At 28.3% G+C, this 16,559-nt stretch overlaps 1 protein-coding gene across 1 annotated transcript in view; it reads left to right on the top strand.

The window, feature by feature from the left end:
• The first annotated feature begins 582 nt into the window (after window positions 1-582).
• Window positions 583-16,559, top strand: part of nompB (intraflagellar transport protein 88-like protein nompB) — a 45,537-nt gene continuing 29,560 nt past the window's right edge. Inside the window, exons 1-6 of the mRNA XM_075359058.1 lie at window positions 583-742; window positions 4,798-4,845; window positions 7,596-7,780; window positions 8,687-8,882; window positions 12,112-12,329; window positions 15,010-15,119. Of these exons, the coding sequence (XP_075215173.1) occupies window positions 590-742; window positions 4,798-4,845; window positions 7,596-7,780; window positions 8,687-8,882; window positions 12,112-12,329; window positions 15,010-15,119 (910 nt within the window). The 5' untranslated portion in view covers window positions 583-589. The remainder of the gene's footprint in view (window positions 743-4,797; window positions 4,846-7,595; window positions 7,781-8,686; window positions 8,883-12,111; window positions 12,330-15,009; window positions 15,120-16,559) is intronic.

The following is a 16,559-nucleotide window of genomic DNA, read 5'->3' as shown; positions in this document are numbered from 1 at the left end:
TGATTTATTATATTAATCAGGATATTATTTTTCTTTTGCTATAATCCGTCATAAAAAAATTACTCATTTGACTGTTATAAGAAACCAGTACTTTATTACAAGGCATTCTTTAATTATTAAATTACATTTTAAATTTGGCTATAAAATATATTTTAAAATGCATTTTATTGCTAAATTTGAAAAACAAAATACAATCAAATCTGAATCATCCAAAATACTACAATCCTAATATAAAATATGTTGGTATCACTGATAACAACCGTTCCTGGTTACTAAAAACAAATTAGTACGAGACGAAGACGATCTTGAAATGTGTAGTTCGTTTTTCTATAAGAGATTTACTACTCTAAACTTTCGTCTATTATTTTATTAAATACAAAATAAGTTTTTTGTTTGTCTAAGCTTTTTTTAATATTTTGTTGAACTTGGCATTAACATATTTTAGAGTAATTCCATTCAGTTACAGAAAAAACACTTATGTTTGCCAAAGAATAATATTTTTAAAACTTTAGTGGTCTTGTTTGTAAGTCATTGGGTTTGAGAAGATAATCTTTGGTTGTACTGTGTGTATCTCAGGTAAAATTCAGTTATGCAGAATTTAAGAATTGCACCATTAGATGAAGAAGATGATCTGTATTCTGGATATAATGATTATCCTTCTGCTTTTAACACAAAAGATCTTGAAAAAGATGAACTTTTCCAACAAGCACTTAAATCATCATATGGAAAACGACTAGGTGTAGTAAGTAAATTGAATGGCATAGTTTTTGTTAAAATTAATTTTAATTATTAAAAAAAACAATTTTGATAAGTGTTGTTACTTAAATAGAAAATCGTAATAGACAGTTGCTCTGATGCATAACTACTTTTAGAAGAAAATTATTTCTTTTACATTGTACTTTATTAAATTAATTAATTTTTTTATAGCACATTAATTTTCTGAGTATATTATTTATCTTTCTTTGGAGGGGCTCCAAACCTTTTTACTTAAGAAAACTTAAGGTCTATTTGTATATTTTTTTATGCACAGCAACAACAAAATGATTCCTGATAACTGTTACTAATGGATGACATTGAAATTTGTAGCATGTGAAAAATGCTACGCCTAACCTTGACTTGGAATTGAACCTGGTACCTCTGGATGAGAGGCAGAGATGCAGCCATTCTGTTACGAAGAAACAATTTACTAGTTCTTGAACATTACGTGAGACAGTCAAATTATGCTACACCATCCTACAATAAGCAGTCCTCAGATACAATTTTTTTGTATCTAAACAAAGTATACCCAGCATACTTTAAACTTTACTGCTTAATATGTCTCACCTCACCAGATGTTCAATTTTATAATACTGTGTACCAGAAAATCTGTTGCCTTGCATGTTTTGAATACTTCCTGTGTTTAATATTCATTTATCTAATAATTAATGTTTTCTTATCAGTTATACCTTCTCTTCTCTGATAACTTTATTTCCCTTTTTTAATTCACCCATTAATTTTTTACTGAATCCATTTTTAATAATTTCTTGGCCTATCACTTTTGTTGAATGTGATTTTGTATATTGCTCTTCATTCTGCCTTACTCCTCTTATACTCATTGTTTTAATAATGAAACTAACCAAGATTTTATCATTATTAAAAAATATGGCTACATTTTAAAGTCTGTTATTTGAAATCTCTACCATATCATTATTAAAAGACTGGTGTAGTTGTGAGGCTTAACGCACCAGGTACGAGTCAACAGGGCGATCGAGTTCGAGACCCACCCAAACTTTAAATATTATTCATTTATTTAATTTTACTGTGACATCACAACATACCAGTAAACTACAACGGCATTTTGGGGTGGGGGGGGTGTGTGATTTTGCAAAAGTTTTTTTACAAATATTTTTATTTGTTAATTGTTAACAAATGTGCCTACGAAAATATCACCTTAATTAGGCGAAATCTCAAGATACTGAGGGTGAACTTGATCTACAACCTTACTGAGTTGAAAATCTAATGGTATCAATGCTCCATATATAGAAGTAATCTAATTAAGTTTGGTCAAAATCAATCCAGCAGTTCTAGAGATATAAGGTAATTTTGAAGCCCACACCAAACACACCTACATATGAACATTAACATCCAAAAATTTCCATTTGGTTTTTTGGGTTCCACAGATGTCAGAACATAAAGATCCTGTGAAAACTGCAAATGCCGGAAATTGGACTGATTACAATGTTTTCCCTTATGGAACTATAGCACTAGATGAGAAAGTAGAAAATACTGAGGCAAGGATGTTATCTGTCCCTATTCTTTTTCTACTTTAAGACAATAAATACTTCAAAGAAATGTTTTTAGAGCATAATAACTATACAGTGAGAAAAGACTAAGAAGCTATTGAAATTTTCTGATGATATTTTTCTTTCCTGAAACTAAACTGTAAAAAGAATTAATGAATAATATGAAAGGATAGAAAATTAATTTAAAAATAAATGAGAATGCTCCAGAAATTAAAATAATTGTTTGTTTATTAAATATTTCTGGTAGATGAACATTATATAGTAGAAATTAAACAGTTTTTTTTTTATTTTTGTACTTAAACAGTAATATTGTAAAAGAAGACTGAATTGACAATGCAAGAAAACTATAAATCAGATTTTTACAAAGGAGAGAGTCTTTATACAGAATAGGAATTTACTAATATTAAACATAGATTGAGGAATTAGAAAGTTTTTTTAAATATCTGTATGAAGTGTAAATCTGTAAAACAGCAGAACATGTGTAATAGAGAAACTAGCTAGGCTAAATAGAGACTTTTTGAAGTTCATGTCATTGAAGAAGATTGAAAACTGATTTGACTAACAGTTAAAATGAGAGATTTTAGGTAAAGAGAAAACACATTTGCTACAAATTTTTCCTAAAAGAAGATCTGAGTTGCAAGGTCATATGTTAAGACACCCAATAATAAATTTTGTGATGAAGGAAAATAAAGGTAAAGGTTAGAATACTTCAAGAATAAATAGAGGTATTAGACATAAAAAATATGCCAAACTTAAAAGTTTACTGAAAAAAAGGAAGTAATGGAAAAATACAGTTCAACATCTTTATCTTTTGCTTAAGATTAAGTGAAATAAAAACTTCTCCTTCTGTATTGGAGGCCTAGGGCAAGCTTAGAGAAGTAGAGAGCATATTTTCAGAAAATGGTGTGCCAGGACATGGTTTTTAACAATTAAACTGAGTCAAAACAAGTATAATTTTTTTTTCTAGAGAAATAACAGATTTATGCTTTTATTTTTTACAGAAAGAGGTTCCAAAATAGTTTGTTTTAGTTTTTCCAGTAGTCTTTAGGAGTATATTGAAATTTTTGGCATGTTTAGTCATTTATTTTTATGCCTAGAAGTTAATATTACCACGCATAAAAAAGATATGCAAAAAACATTACTTTTTTATACTTTGTGAAGTGTTATGGTTTTGAGCACTGTAAAAATGTTATATACATAGTTACTGATACAATAGCTTAGTTGCTGTAAATTATTGGTTAATGTGAAAAAAACTTACATTAAATTAAATTAAACAAAACCAAATCTCCATAACAAAATATGTTCATATTGACTGACTATATATTACAGTACAAGATCAGTGAAAATAACAGTTTTTGTGGTGAATGAGATCTCATTTAATAAACCAGGATCATGTTAATACTGTTTATTACATTAATAGTGATGTAATAAACATGTTTATAGTAAAACATATAAACAGTTGTTCTTGGATGACAGTAAACTATCCCATTCAGAAAGCCCTTTTCTGAGTTGATCTCTCCCTCCATCTTTCTCCTTTCCTTGCCTTCATCTGATTTTCTTTGGATTTGTACCATATGTATTGTGTCAGCTGCTACTCTGGATTTATTTGTAACGCCATTCTGGCAAGGTAACTCCCTCTTTGTTGGGTTTAGTAGGGTCATGCTTCTGCCTTGGGATTACTGAGGAATTATACTATGTTATTACTACGTTATAATAATACTATGTTATTATATCAAGCTCTAAATCTCTATAAAATGTTTTATTATCTATAACCAGGAAAAATAGTTGCCTGTCAAGTAGAACTGGGTCTGCTACTCCTCCAAAAGTCTCAACATAGTTGTAATCCGAATTGTGTGCAATTATAAGAAACTTCTGGTGAGAGGATCACTGTGTTCTGACAATCTTTGTTTGATCTGATGATCAATTGATCAAATAAGCTTGAAGCTTATTTGTAAGCTTAGATAAGTAAGAATATGGAATAAAAATGTTGTAGTATATGAAAAGTGTAATGTCTGAGATTTGAACTAAGGACCCTCGGATGAAAGAATGAGATATTATCACTTTGCTGTGAAAGTTGAAATTGTGCACTTCTATTACAAAATGATATCACCTATCTTTATTAAATCACGCTAGCATCTACTTATTTATTTATAGTATTATTTTTTTACACAAAAGTTATATTATGTTTTTGTATGTATATAACTATAAATAATGCTGCAACCTTTGGTAACATCAATAGTTACTTATTCTTAATAAATAGCTGTATGGTTATATACATCTCTATGTATAACTATATATTGATACATCTTGACAATCTGTTTTTAACCTGCTCATTGGGTATGGGCACGAAGTATAAGGAATTGAAGTCGCTTATTATTTATGAACTTTTCACTCATTTAACTTCAGCCATAATTCATAACTTTTTAATTGAATTAACACTTCATATAAGAATATGATAATATATTTTTATTTTTAATGTTTTTTATATTTATTTATTTATTTTTTTTTTTTTTAGTTCACTTCAAAACCAGTATCTGGAATGAGATTTGGTACAGGAACAGGGGTTTGTATAAGAATTTATAATAGTTTTAAATTTTATCATCTTTATAGACATCCATGTTAGTGTTTATTATTCTTAACCAAGTTATTGATTACAGTTAATTCCAAATAAATGAATAAATATAAACAGATAAGTATATTTAATCATCATCAGATGATTAAATCATATTGTTGTGAATATGATTGTTATGTGAATTATGACAACTCACACAAATGTAATGTATGATATTTTATTAATAATGTATTAATTTTTGCTGAAGTTCAATTTTTTATCTACTTTCTTCATTAGTATTCTTATTTTTACAAAAATAGATTTTGTAAAAATATTCTCCTAAATACTTGAAATATGCATCCTGAAGTCTTTTTAGAATTATAATAAATTTTTCCTTAAGGGTATTACAGATGTATTGTTTTACCATGTATCTTAAAGTGGTTAGGAAGCTTAGAAAGCGTGTTAAGTATGTAATCAGACAGCATATTTCATCTGTCCTGTAATTTCTTTTTCATATTTTGTTATACCATTTATGTTTTAAAATATCATATTGTTCAATTAAATTGTAGTTTGTATGTAGTGATTGTAAAAATGTTTTATGTTATGGTTGTATCTTTTAATCTGTGACCTGTTTCTGTAACATAATTTGCATAAGTTGATTCTCTCTTTTGTTCCACCTATATGTGTTTTTTATGGTTGTGGTTGAGTGTGTATTCAATCGATGTGATGTAGAACTTAGTGCAGTTATTGTGGGTGAATACGGGCTGGGTAAAAGGAATGAAAGAGGAGACCAACTCATTGAGTTTTGATATGAAATATAATTTAGTAATTGCCAACAACCAGTTTAAAAATCATAATAGAAGAATATACACATGGAAAAAACCAGGTGATAGTGCAATGTATCAGATAGATTATATCATGATTAAACAAAGATTTAGAAATCAACTCATCAACTGCAAAGCTTATCCTGGAGCAGAAATTAATAGTGACCATAATTTAGTGATAATGGGGTAGTGATAGTAGATTGGGGTGTAAAAACCTGAAGAAAAGGCGTCAGATGAGTCTGTGAAATTAGAGAAGCTTGAGGAAGAGGAGGTAAAGAAAATTTTGAGGAGGACATCGCAAGAGATCTGAGTAAAGATTGTAAGGTAGAAAATATAGAAGAAAAATGGGAGAATGTTAAAAAGGAAATTCTTAAATCAGCAGAAGTGAACTTAGGTGGAACGAAACCTTGGATATGAGAAGATATATTGCAACTGATGGATGAACGCAGAAAATATAAGAATGTTAGTGATGAAGAAGGTAAAAGGAACTATTGACAATTAAGAAATACTATAAACAGGAAGTGCAATTTAACAAAAGAAGAGTGGATTAAATAAAAGTGTTCAGAAGTGGAAAGAGAAATGATCATTTGTAAAATAGACAAAGCATATAGGAAAGTTAAGGAGAAATTTGTGATCCATAAATTAAGATCTAATAATATGGTAAACAAAGATGGTGTACTGATTTATAATACGAAAGCAAAGCTCAATAGTTGGGTGGAATATATTGAAGAGTTATACAGAGGAAATGAATTAGAAACTGGTGTTAATGAGGAAGAGGAGGAGGTTGAAAAGAATGAAAAGGGAAGATACTGTACTGAGATCTGAATTTAATAGAGCATTAAAAAAATCTGAATGGGAGAAGGCTCCTGGGATAGACAGGAAACGATAGGATAGGATAGACATAGAAATGAAACGACTGGCACTAGATAGGGAATCTTTGAGAGCTTCATCAAACCACTCAAATGGCTGAAGACAAAACAAAACTTTTAATAAAATTTGAACAGTCAAAAGTACAACCCACCTTATAAAAACTACTTGGCAAACAAGGTGCAGTTGGACTAATAAGAACTATTGGGAGAGTTATATAAAAGAGGTAAAAGATTAAGTCCATGATTTATATGTAATAGAAAAAGCTTCCAGCTATGTCATATGGATGAACTAATGGAAATATAAAGAAGCTGAAGAGGTTGGAAAAGTACTTTTCTGGGTGAGTACCACTGAGCTTGCATTAGCCCCATTTATGACATCATTTTGGCACAGTCTAATAAAAATGTAATTAATTCTACGTAATTCTACATGTAATTAATTATCTATTTATTTTGTTATGAAATGCCACTGTATCATGTAAAGATCAATTTTGTATTTGATGTTAGGTCCTTCATTAGTCAGGAAGTTAAAAATTTAGATATATACTCATAACTTTTGTATTACCATTGATTTTGTGTAAAAAATTGGCATCTATTCTTGGAAACACCAAAGATATAACTAAATCCTTTGAAACAGTAAGTATTCATAAACTAATTTGTAAAGAGAAAAATTGCAATTTAGAATACACAGGAGAAGAGATGTGACATTGAAGTTTCATATTATTTCTTGTCTTTTTATATTTGGGTTTGTTTTACCTAACCTGTAAAATATTTTTAAACTAACTTTGTACTTTTGATTCAGATTACATAAAAATTCACTTATTTTTTTTTTTAAACAGTAGTTGTTTTTATTTTTATCTCATGAAAACTATTATTTATTACCTAATTAATATTTATTGCTATTTCATCATTATTATTTTTTACTTAATTAATTAATAAACTGTTATTTTTTATTATAGTAATTTCTTAGTACCTACTAATGATAATTATATAACAACTGAAAGGCCATTATTTCTAGATTTTAAGTAAATGTTTTGTAAATGATTTTTTAATATCTTGTTTTCCAACTTAGTTAAGAGAGACAACTGGAAGTAGTATTTTAAGGCCTGTTACTGGAGTTCAAGACACAATAAATCGACCAATGACTGCTGTTAGAGGAGCAGGATACACCAGTCAGAGATCATCATCACAAATGTTTGATCCACTTAATCAGGCATCAAAAATGCAACCAGCATCACTTGAAAGAGCTGAAGAAAGGTAATACCAGTTGAATGACTGCATATAAATTGGTACTAGATTAACAATTTGTTAATGGGTTGAAGTACAAGAAATTAACTGTTTTGAAAATGGAAACTTTGGTTATCTAATAAAAATAGATGTATACTTATATCACTGTGTTTATTTATATGAAATAGTGTTTATTTATTCAGCACGTGTGCTTTTTTTTATAAAGAATGACAGTAAAGTGCAAAGATGGTAATCATTTCAATTTCAATTAGGTAATCAAGCCAAGGGCAATTTGAAGAAAATTTCTGGTTCATTCTTTCACTAGTAAAGAAAATTTATTTAATCATAAAACCTGTTTATTTATAATACATTTGTTTGCATATTTACTTGGATCTATTGACATAAATGAAAACAATTTTATTTCTTATAACCAATCGTTGTTCTACAATTTGGAAATTACACAAGTGAAAAACTAGACCCAATAGAAGAATATAGTACAGGCTGCAGTTTAAATAATTTAATTCGCATTCTCCTTCTAAACAAGTTTGGCTTTGATGTATCAGCTTTAAAATATACAGTGTTTTTAGGAGTGATCATAATGATCAGCAGCCTGTTTCTCTTTACATTACTATTGAACCTGTTTCATACTGTTTTATTTTCAGAGAGAAAACCATTTCCTGAATTTCCATTCCCTAAAATATTTGAAAAATGGATTAATGTCAAAATCAAAAAAAAAAATATGTTTCATATTGAGCCAGATAAGTTGTCGCTGACAGAAAATATTTTTAGTAGCTTTGATCTAAAAATTTCCTTAGATTTAGTTTACTTGTTTCTCTAATAATTATATCTGAATTCTTTAATCCTTTACAGTTTTTTTTTTACTAATAATTTGTTTTTGTTTTTATTTTTTACTGAACATAAATATCTTTTTTCCAGTCCAGAAGAAAAGATAAAGCGTTTAGAACGTCGAATAACTGAACTAATAGATGAATCATGTACGGCTAGAAGTAGAGGCGAATATAGGGTAGCTTTAGATAAAGCAAAAGAAGCTTCATCAAAGGAAAGGAATTTAATAAGAATGCAAGAACAATCTGGATTATCAGATACACATAACTTAGATCTCACATTTTCTGTAAGAATCATTTCCTTTTTGTAGTATTTTGTATTTCTTGAATTATAATAATAAAATTTTAATATATATAATTCAATTATATCACAATTTGCTCACTGATTGGAGTATATGGCTCTTTTAATGTTATTCAATTTTATTCATATTTAGAATTGTAGTTTTACAGTGAGCCATGTTGGAACTATGGATTTGTTAGTAGTTTGGTGAATAACCAATGAGAGTTAAAAGAATATTCAGTCTATTTTGAGTTTATCAGATTAAAATAATAGCTTGTAATTTTGCAAGCTTTTTTGTTAGTTGTAATACTTAAAATGCTTGCAATTTTTATTAGTTTAGTATAAATCACATTGTTCTGAAGTGAATAAAATATTTCCACATTGCATATACCTAGTTAAGGAAGATTTTTAAATACATATGAAATATTCTTTTTTATAACCTATATTTTCTTTTATGCGTTCATCTGAATATGGATTCCCAACTTTCTGTATCAATGATCTCAAATTTAAAAATGTACAATGTATTTGGAATTACATTTACTGGTAGCATGTGTTAAATATGCATGGAGCATTTTTTATAATGGTGATTTTATTATGGATCTAATATATAAGACATGAAATTTAAATTGTACTAATTAGAATATCTTAAATTTTTCGTGTTTTTCTGTTTTGTAATGGGTGGAAAATCGTTTTTGAATGAATCTATAATGCATATAAAAAATCTATAATGTTATTAAAAATGTAATGTAGTTTTAATATTTTATAGTTTTGTGTGGTTTATTAACAGCTTTGGGACAATCATTTTAAACGATTTTTTTAAATTTTGCTGTTTTGTTCACAACTGTTTGTGATGAAAACTGTTTAAAACTATAAACTTTTAAATGTTTAGAAATTAATATTTAGAATTTAATGTTTTGTAAAAACATACCAAACCAAATTGAATAATAAAACATTTCTAAAAACTATACATAAAAATGCTTTCAATTGTCTTTTGCTACCTTTCTAAAAAACTGGTATATGCTGTTTTTTTTTTTTTTTTTTTTTTTTTTTTTTTTTTTTTATTAGGCAGACATATAATGTTCAAGTATTTTCAGATGTGGGTTCTTTACATTTGAAAATAATCATCTTTATTTAAAAATATAATCGTATAACTTAAGAAAATAAATCTTTATTTATAAATACTTGTGTATATTATTTTACATATATTAATATATGTCATATACACCTGTGCTTCATATGATTTTGTGAAGTAAGTTTTAAAAAAGATTCTATTGAACAGTTTGGTTGTCAGATTTAGTCTACTGTTATAAAAATTAAGATTTTATATTAATATCATTTCTGACTATCATGGTTAAGGACATTGCAAGTATAAAATTTTGAAAAAATTCAAACCAAATTTTATAAATGGAATGTTTTTTTTTAATAATTTACTTTAAAATATTTTCAACCAACTTTGTAATCATCTTCAGTGACCACTTACTGTTCTCACTTTGTTGTCAGAAGATATTAATCCTGGCAGTGTTTTTTTCAGTTAGGTCTTGACTAATAAACATAAAATGTATTCAGAATGTGAACTGGATTTAAGTTATGTTTATGCATATATTTGTGTGTTTATAATTCAAATTTATACAATCTGAATGAAATTGTGTTTGTCAGAGAATTTTTTTAATTATGTATTGTTATTTTTTATTTTTATTAAGTTTGTTGATTATAATTTTATTTCATGAACTATGATAATTGGATTAAATTATTTAATATCATAAATCAAAGTTATAAAGCACTTATTTGTTTTTCAGTAAACTGAGTAACTTCATTTAAAACAAAGAAAAAGCAATCTGGAAAGAATATGCTTGTGTTTCTGGTTGGAGTAAGAAGTGGGATTAAGTTTTACATTTTGGTGTATGTGGTAAATAATTTATGTAGCTAAGAAATGTTCTTCAGCCAAGAAGACAATATATACAGTACATCTGAAAAAATTTTGACCATTCTCATTCATGCTTAACAATAATTTTGTGATTTACCTTTACCATTTACCACACAAATATAACTGAAACTGTCTAAATTCTTGATGTTAACATAATAGCTTCTTTTTTTCAATTAATTCTACAGAATATTTTATTTTGACAAAATTAAGGCTTTTAACAGGTCATCAAAAGCTGAAACGTGCAACTGTGAACAGCCAGAGTCTGACAAAATTGACTAGGGAAGTATAAATAGTGAACTGTCCATTGTAAAGCCAGAACTGGTTACCACACAGCAACAAATATTAATGATGCATACTTAGCAATAAAAAGCATTGCTTTTTTCATAAAGCTTTAAAACAATTTTGGGAAAGTTGTTTATTAGTGTACATTTTTATCTGCTGTGTGTAGAATATTCCAAATTATATAGAAATTTTCCTGTTATGAGCAACTGATTTTAATTTTCTGTGTTTTTTCTCAATTATGACAATATTGAATATAAGGGGATCGTAGATATTTACCACAGCCATTGCACCTTGTAGTGCATCTACTATATTCTAAAATTTACAATTTTTAAAATCAGATGTAAAATACTTGTTAAAGGTGATACTTGTTATGTGATTCTTTATTTATCACTCTATTGTGTGTTATAACTACAGGATAAATGCTTACTTAATTCCCTAATACATCTGAGTCCCTAATTCTCACTTTACTATTTTCCAAACTACAGTGTTATTTAAACTAAAGCTGTGTATCAGTTTTGACTACCCCTTTATATTGAAAGTAATATTCTATGAATTTTTCAGATGTGATGTTTTTGTTTGTATCTGCATTTTTTTTTAGTTGATACTATTTAATTATATCAATACAATTTTTCTTCATACATCCACCATCCTCATAGTTCTAATACATAGCATAAAATAGATTCATCAAAGAATTGATAAATAATGGACAGAAAAAATAATTCAAAATACAGTTAGTGAATTTTAATCTTATCTTGGAACTCAGAAAATTAACTTCATAAAATGTCTGAAGCTTATCAGGTGACTTTTAGACATAGAATTAGATTGCAAATATTACTGAATCAATATTTATAATAAAATAAAATTAGTATTATTTCAGTTTACTATCTTATTTATATGCTGTTAAACATTTGCCGATTTCAAAAAATAAAATAAGTAAAATGTGTATATTAAATTATTATCTTTAACTATTATTTATAAAATGTTTTAGCTTATTGTCAGTTGGTGTTAATCTTCTTTTTTTTTAAATTAGGTATTGTTTAATCTGGCAAATCAGTATGCAGCAAATGATATGTATACAGAATCTTTAAATACATATCAAGTCATCACAAAAAATAAAATGTTTCATAATGCAAATCGTTTAAAAGTTAATATGGGAAATATTTATGTTAAGTTGGGACATTATCCTAAAGCAATCAAAATGTATAGAATGGCGCTTGATCAGGTCCCAAATACACATAAAGATTTAAGGTACTTTTTCTTGTGTGCAATTTTATCCAAAATTTATATATAATTGTGTATTTATGACTTTTTATGTAATATAATTAATATTTTGTAATAAAAGTACAAGTAATTAGGGATGCAATCACTGGCAACAAATTAAATGACAAGTTTTGGAACTAAACATATGCAGGTGAACCTAATTCTAACATTTAATGGTGAATCAAAAAATCAAATCAGTTTCTTTATCGTACCAGATCTTTAGTTATGACCCTTATAAATTATAGGTAAACTTTAATTGTGCAATCTCTATATTACATAAGTTATGACATAATCACTTTTTAAATATTTTTTGTAATAATTATTTCAGAAGCGACAAAAGTAAATAAAATGCAAATTTGCCCTGTATTTTGCATAAATTGCATGTTTACATAAATGAGAAATTTTTTTTTTTATGCAGCAAGATAACTCTTTATAAAAATCAGCAGTAGTTACTCATCATAGAAGCATACCATCTGTCTTGAAAATGTTCTCTGTTGTCAATAAATTTTTATGGATCCTTCTCTATGATCATTGCTTGCAGCACCCAAATTTGGACGGAAGAAGAAGTCAAGATGAGAATATAAAAAATTAATTATTAATATTATTCTGTAACACTAAATTTTTATAGTTCATTAAGAGTTTCTCTATTAACAGATCACTATTTTCAGATTTTTTGTTTCTAAGAAACAAAGTAATGTCTTCGAATTATAAATTATACATATACGTATGTATGGGTATGGATTAATTTTGTGATTCCAAGCTGAATGATTATTCCCACTTTCAATTGAGCATCACTTAATTGCAGAAAAACCTGAGTTAAATATTTTAAGCCTTTTCCCACCTTTATTTAATGTATCCACAACATTTTTCATTAATCCTGGCTTTATATGTAAAGGTGGTAAAATAACTTGGTGAGGCTCAATAAGTAGAGTACGCTAATGTTTTGCGCAGTCCTGAGTGATTACCTCTTTTTGACAGTCTTTAACTAAGTAATGTCAATTGGAGCATGGCTATATCGTAAACACTAGAAACAGCAGTAGTTTGTAAAGCCATCTTGTAGACTGAGAAGAAGCCCAATAACTTTCAGATTACCACAGATTTTTTCCATAAATGTTCATCATACTTAATGTTAGTGACATACTTCATATTTCTTCATTCTTGCAGCACAAGCTAACAGTGTAGAGGGAAGCTCATTTGAATCATGTAACAACAATGCTGTATGTTTTTTTTTATGAGTAAACAAATTCCAATCATAAACAATAACATAATACCCAGATCAAACATCGGTTCATTAATGTCACACCAGGTACAAATTAAGCAATTCATAGTAAAGTATTTGATTAAATTTTGAGTTCAATGTGATGTTTATCTAATAAATTTAACTTCTTCAAGCATGAGTCTTGAATTCCACTTGTTATGTAAACAGACACAATTGACAAACTGAATCACTGATTTCTGCTTATGTGAAGAGGTATGATTGAGTATTTCATTCTTTTGGTATGAATGCTCTATCTCTTCTCATACCTGATGGCATGTTTGGATATAGAATATTGTTTTTATTTTTTAAAGTAGAATCAGCGACATTTTTTAATCAAAAGTAGCAATCATCATGATGTTTGATAGCTCTCGCCAAATCATTGGGACTTCAGAAGGTAAATGCTTATTTTTTCCTTCCAACCACTGGTTTAATTTAACATAACACCAATGCTATGTTTGGAACCCAGGTTTTATCTTCATCTCCCAAAGGACAATCAAAATAAAGTTTAAAAATGTTCTCAGCAGTGGTGATATTGATTTCCATATCGACTTTTTATGATGAATTCTATGTAACCATAACAAAAAATAATTGGACAATTTTTACAAGTATGATTTCTATTTATATTGTAAATAAATTCCTGAAAGAAAGGCTTTAATGATCTGAAATAAACTGATATGAGGTCACTTTTGAATATTTAATTAAATTCTTACACTTTGGAGTACAAGAAAACACAGTCACATGTAAGATAGTTACAGTGTCAGATCAGAAAAAAGTTTTCAGTACAAGAATGTTTCATCTCATTAAACTTTATTATGTAAATTATGTACAGTTATAATTATTTTACTAAAGAATACAATAGAAACCTCTACCACAGAAAATGTACAAGTTATATTAAGAGCTGAAGTCACACAGAACAAAATTACATCCAATGGAATGATTCGTTTTACCTATGCACATTTGAACTAATATTGCAACTGTATTTATTTTTTTTTAGAGTGGCTTGTAACAGGTGTACAGCATTTGTCAAACAGAGAATCAAACATGAATAAATATATACACAAAGACAATATTAACAAGTTTGTTTTCTACACACAAAAATTATAATTTTATAATATAGTTTTATTGAGTGATAAAACTAACTTGAAAATGCATTTGAAAAAATATTTTGATTTACCATGAAAAATTTTATATTAAACACTCTCTTCCTTTCCAGCTCCAAATTTGTGTTGACCAATGTAATATATCAAATATTGATTTTTTTAAGTTAAACAATGTGAAGTAAATTACAGTTACATAAATATGTTAATATTGTTCACAATTATTCACTTTACCTCACATTTAACTGTGATTAAATTATATATTAAACGCTAACAGTATTTAATTTTAATTATTGTTACTAATCTGTTTCAGAATAAAAATAATGCATAATATTGCTATTCTATTTGTTAAGATGGGACAGTTCAATGAAGCATGTTCAAGTTTAGAATACATTATGCAAGAAAAACCAGACTTCAAAGCAGGTTATTTATTTTCATTCTCCATAGAAAGTATACAATTTTTATTTTATGATTTACCATTATTTCATTGAAAAGACAGAACTTTAAGTATTAAAAAAACTTAAAGATAAAAAATTAATAATTTTTTAGAATTGTAACATATCCCATTTAATCAGCAGAAACTTTACTTATATATGGTAATATTAACCTTGCATTCCTCTTTTTCTTTGTTTCATAAGTTGAAATTTTGATAAAGATGCACTTTTTAAACATGAATGTACACTTAAGACACACGCGTGTGCACACACACACACACACACACACACTCATACTCACACACATACACTCACTCACACTCACACACAAGGTCTGTAAATAAAGTAATGAGACTAGTTCAGAAAACATTTTATTTACATTCCAGTCATAAATGAACTCTATCACCTTCGAAATAGTTCGCTCGGGAACCCAGAAACGCTTCAGACGGTTGTCCCACTCTTCATAGCAGTGTTGGAACTCAGAAACCGGAATATCCTTCAGTTGGTCGGTTACTTTTTTTTTTATGTTTACTACTGTTCCAAAATGGTGTCCTTTGGGGTGTTTTTTTAAAGTCGCGAACAGGAAAATGTTGCAGGGACTCAAGGTGAATAAGGTGGTTGAGGAACTACAGAAATGTTTTTCTTTGCCAACATCTCATTAATTGAGTGCAGTGTGGCAAGATGCATTGTCATGATGCATCTGGTTGTCTTTGATGGCTGGTCTGACTCAGGTAATTCTTTTCTGCAGTCTTTCAAGAATTTCTCGGTGAACATATTGATTAACAGTCTGTCCTATAGGCAAAAACTACTTATGAACAATGCCATTATTATTGAGGAAACAAATTAGCATGATTTTGATTTGCTCATTTTTGCTTTTTTGAGACGTGGTGAGTTTGAAGTGTGTCTCTCCTTGCTCTGGCGTTTTGTTTCAGAGTCGAACTCAAATATCCAAGATTCATCACCAGTAATAACATTTTTTAGAAAATCAGGATCAGTTTCAATTTGCCCTAGAAGATCGCAGCACACTTCCACCCTGTTGTTTTTCTGTTTAACAGTGAGATGTTTTGAGACCAACTTTGCACAGACTTTTTTCATGTCCAATTCATTTGTCAAAATTTGATGGACTGTGGTATGGTTCAAATTCAATCGTTCTGCAATCATTCTGAGTTAATCGCTGGTTGTACTGTATCAAGTCTCTGATTTGCTCAACATTGTCATCTTTTTGGACATTAATGGTCTTCCAGAATGTGGATCGTTTGCAACTGATTCCCGGACATCTGTAAATGCTTCAAAACACCTAAAAACTTGGGCTCGTGACAAAGTGTCATTTCCATATGCCCTTTTCAATTTAGAAAAAGTTTCAGAAGCATTCTCACAGAGATTAACACAAAAGTTGATTGCACAACATTTCCCATAATTAGTATCACTC

This window comes from Lycorma delicatula, chromosome 3 (genome assembly GCF_047948215.1).
Source record: "Lycorma delicatula isolate Av1 chromosome 3, ASM4794821v1, whole genome shotgun sequence".
NCBI classification, from domain to species: Eukaryota; Metazoa; Arthropoda; class Insecta; order Hemiptera; family Fulgoridae; genus Lycorma; species Lycorma delicatula.
This window is presented reverse-complemented; position numbering and strand designations above follow the sequence as displayed.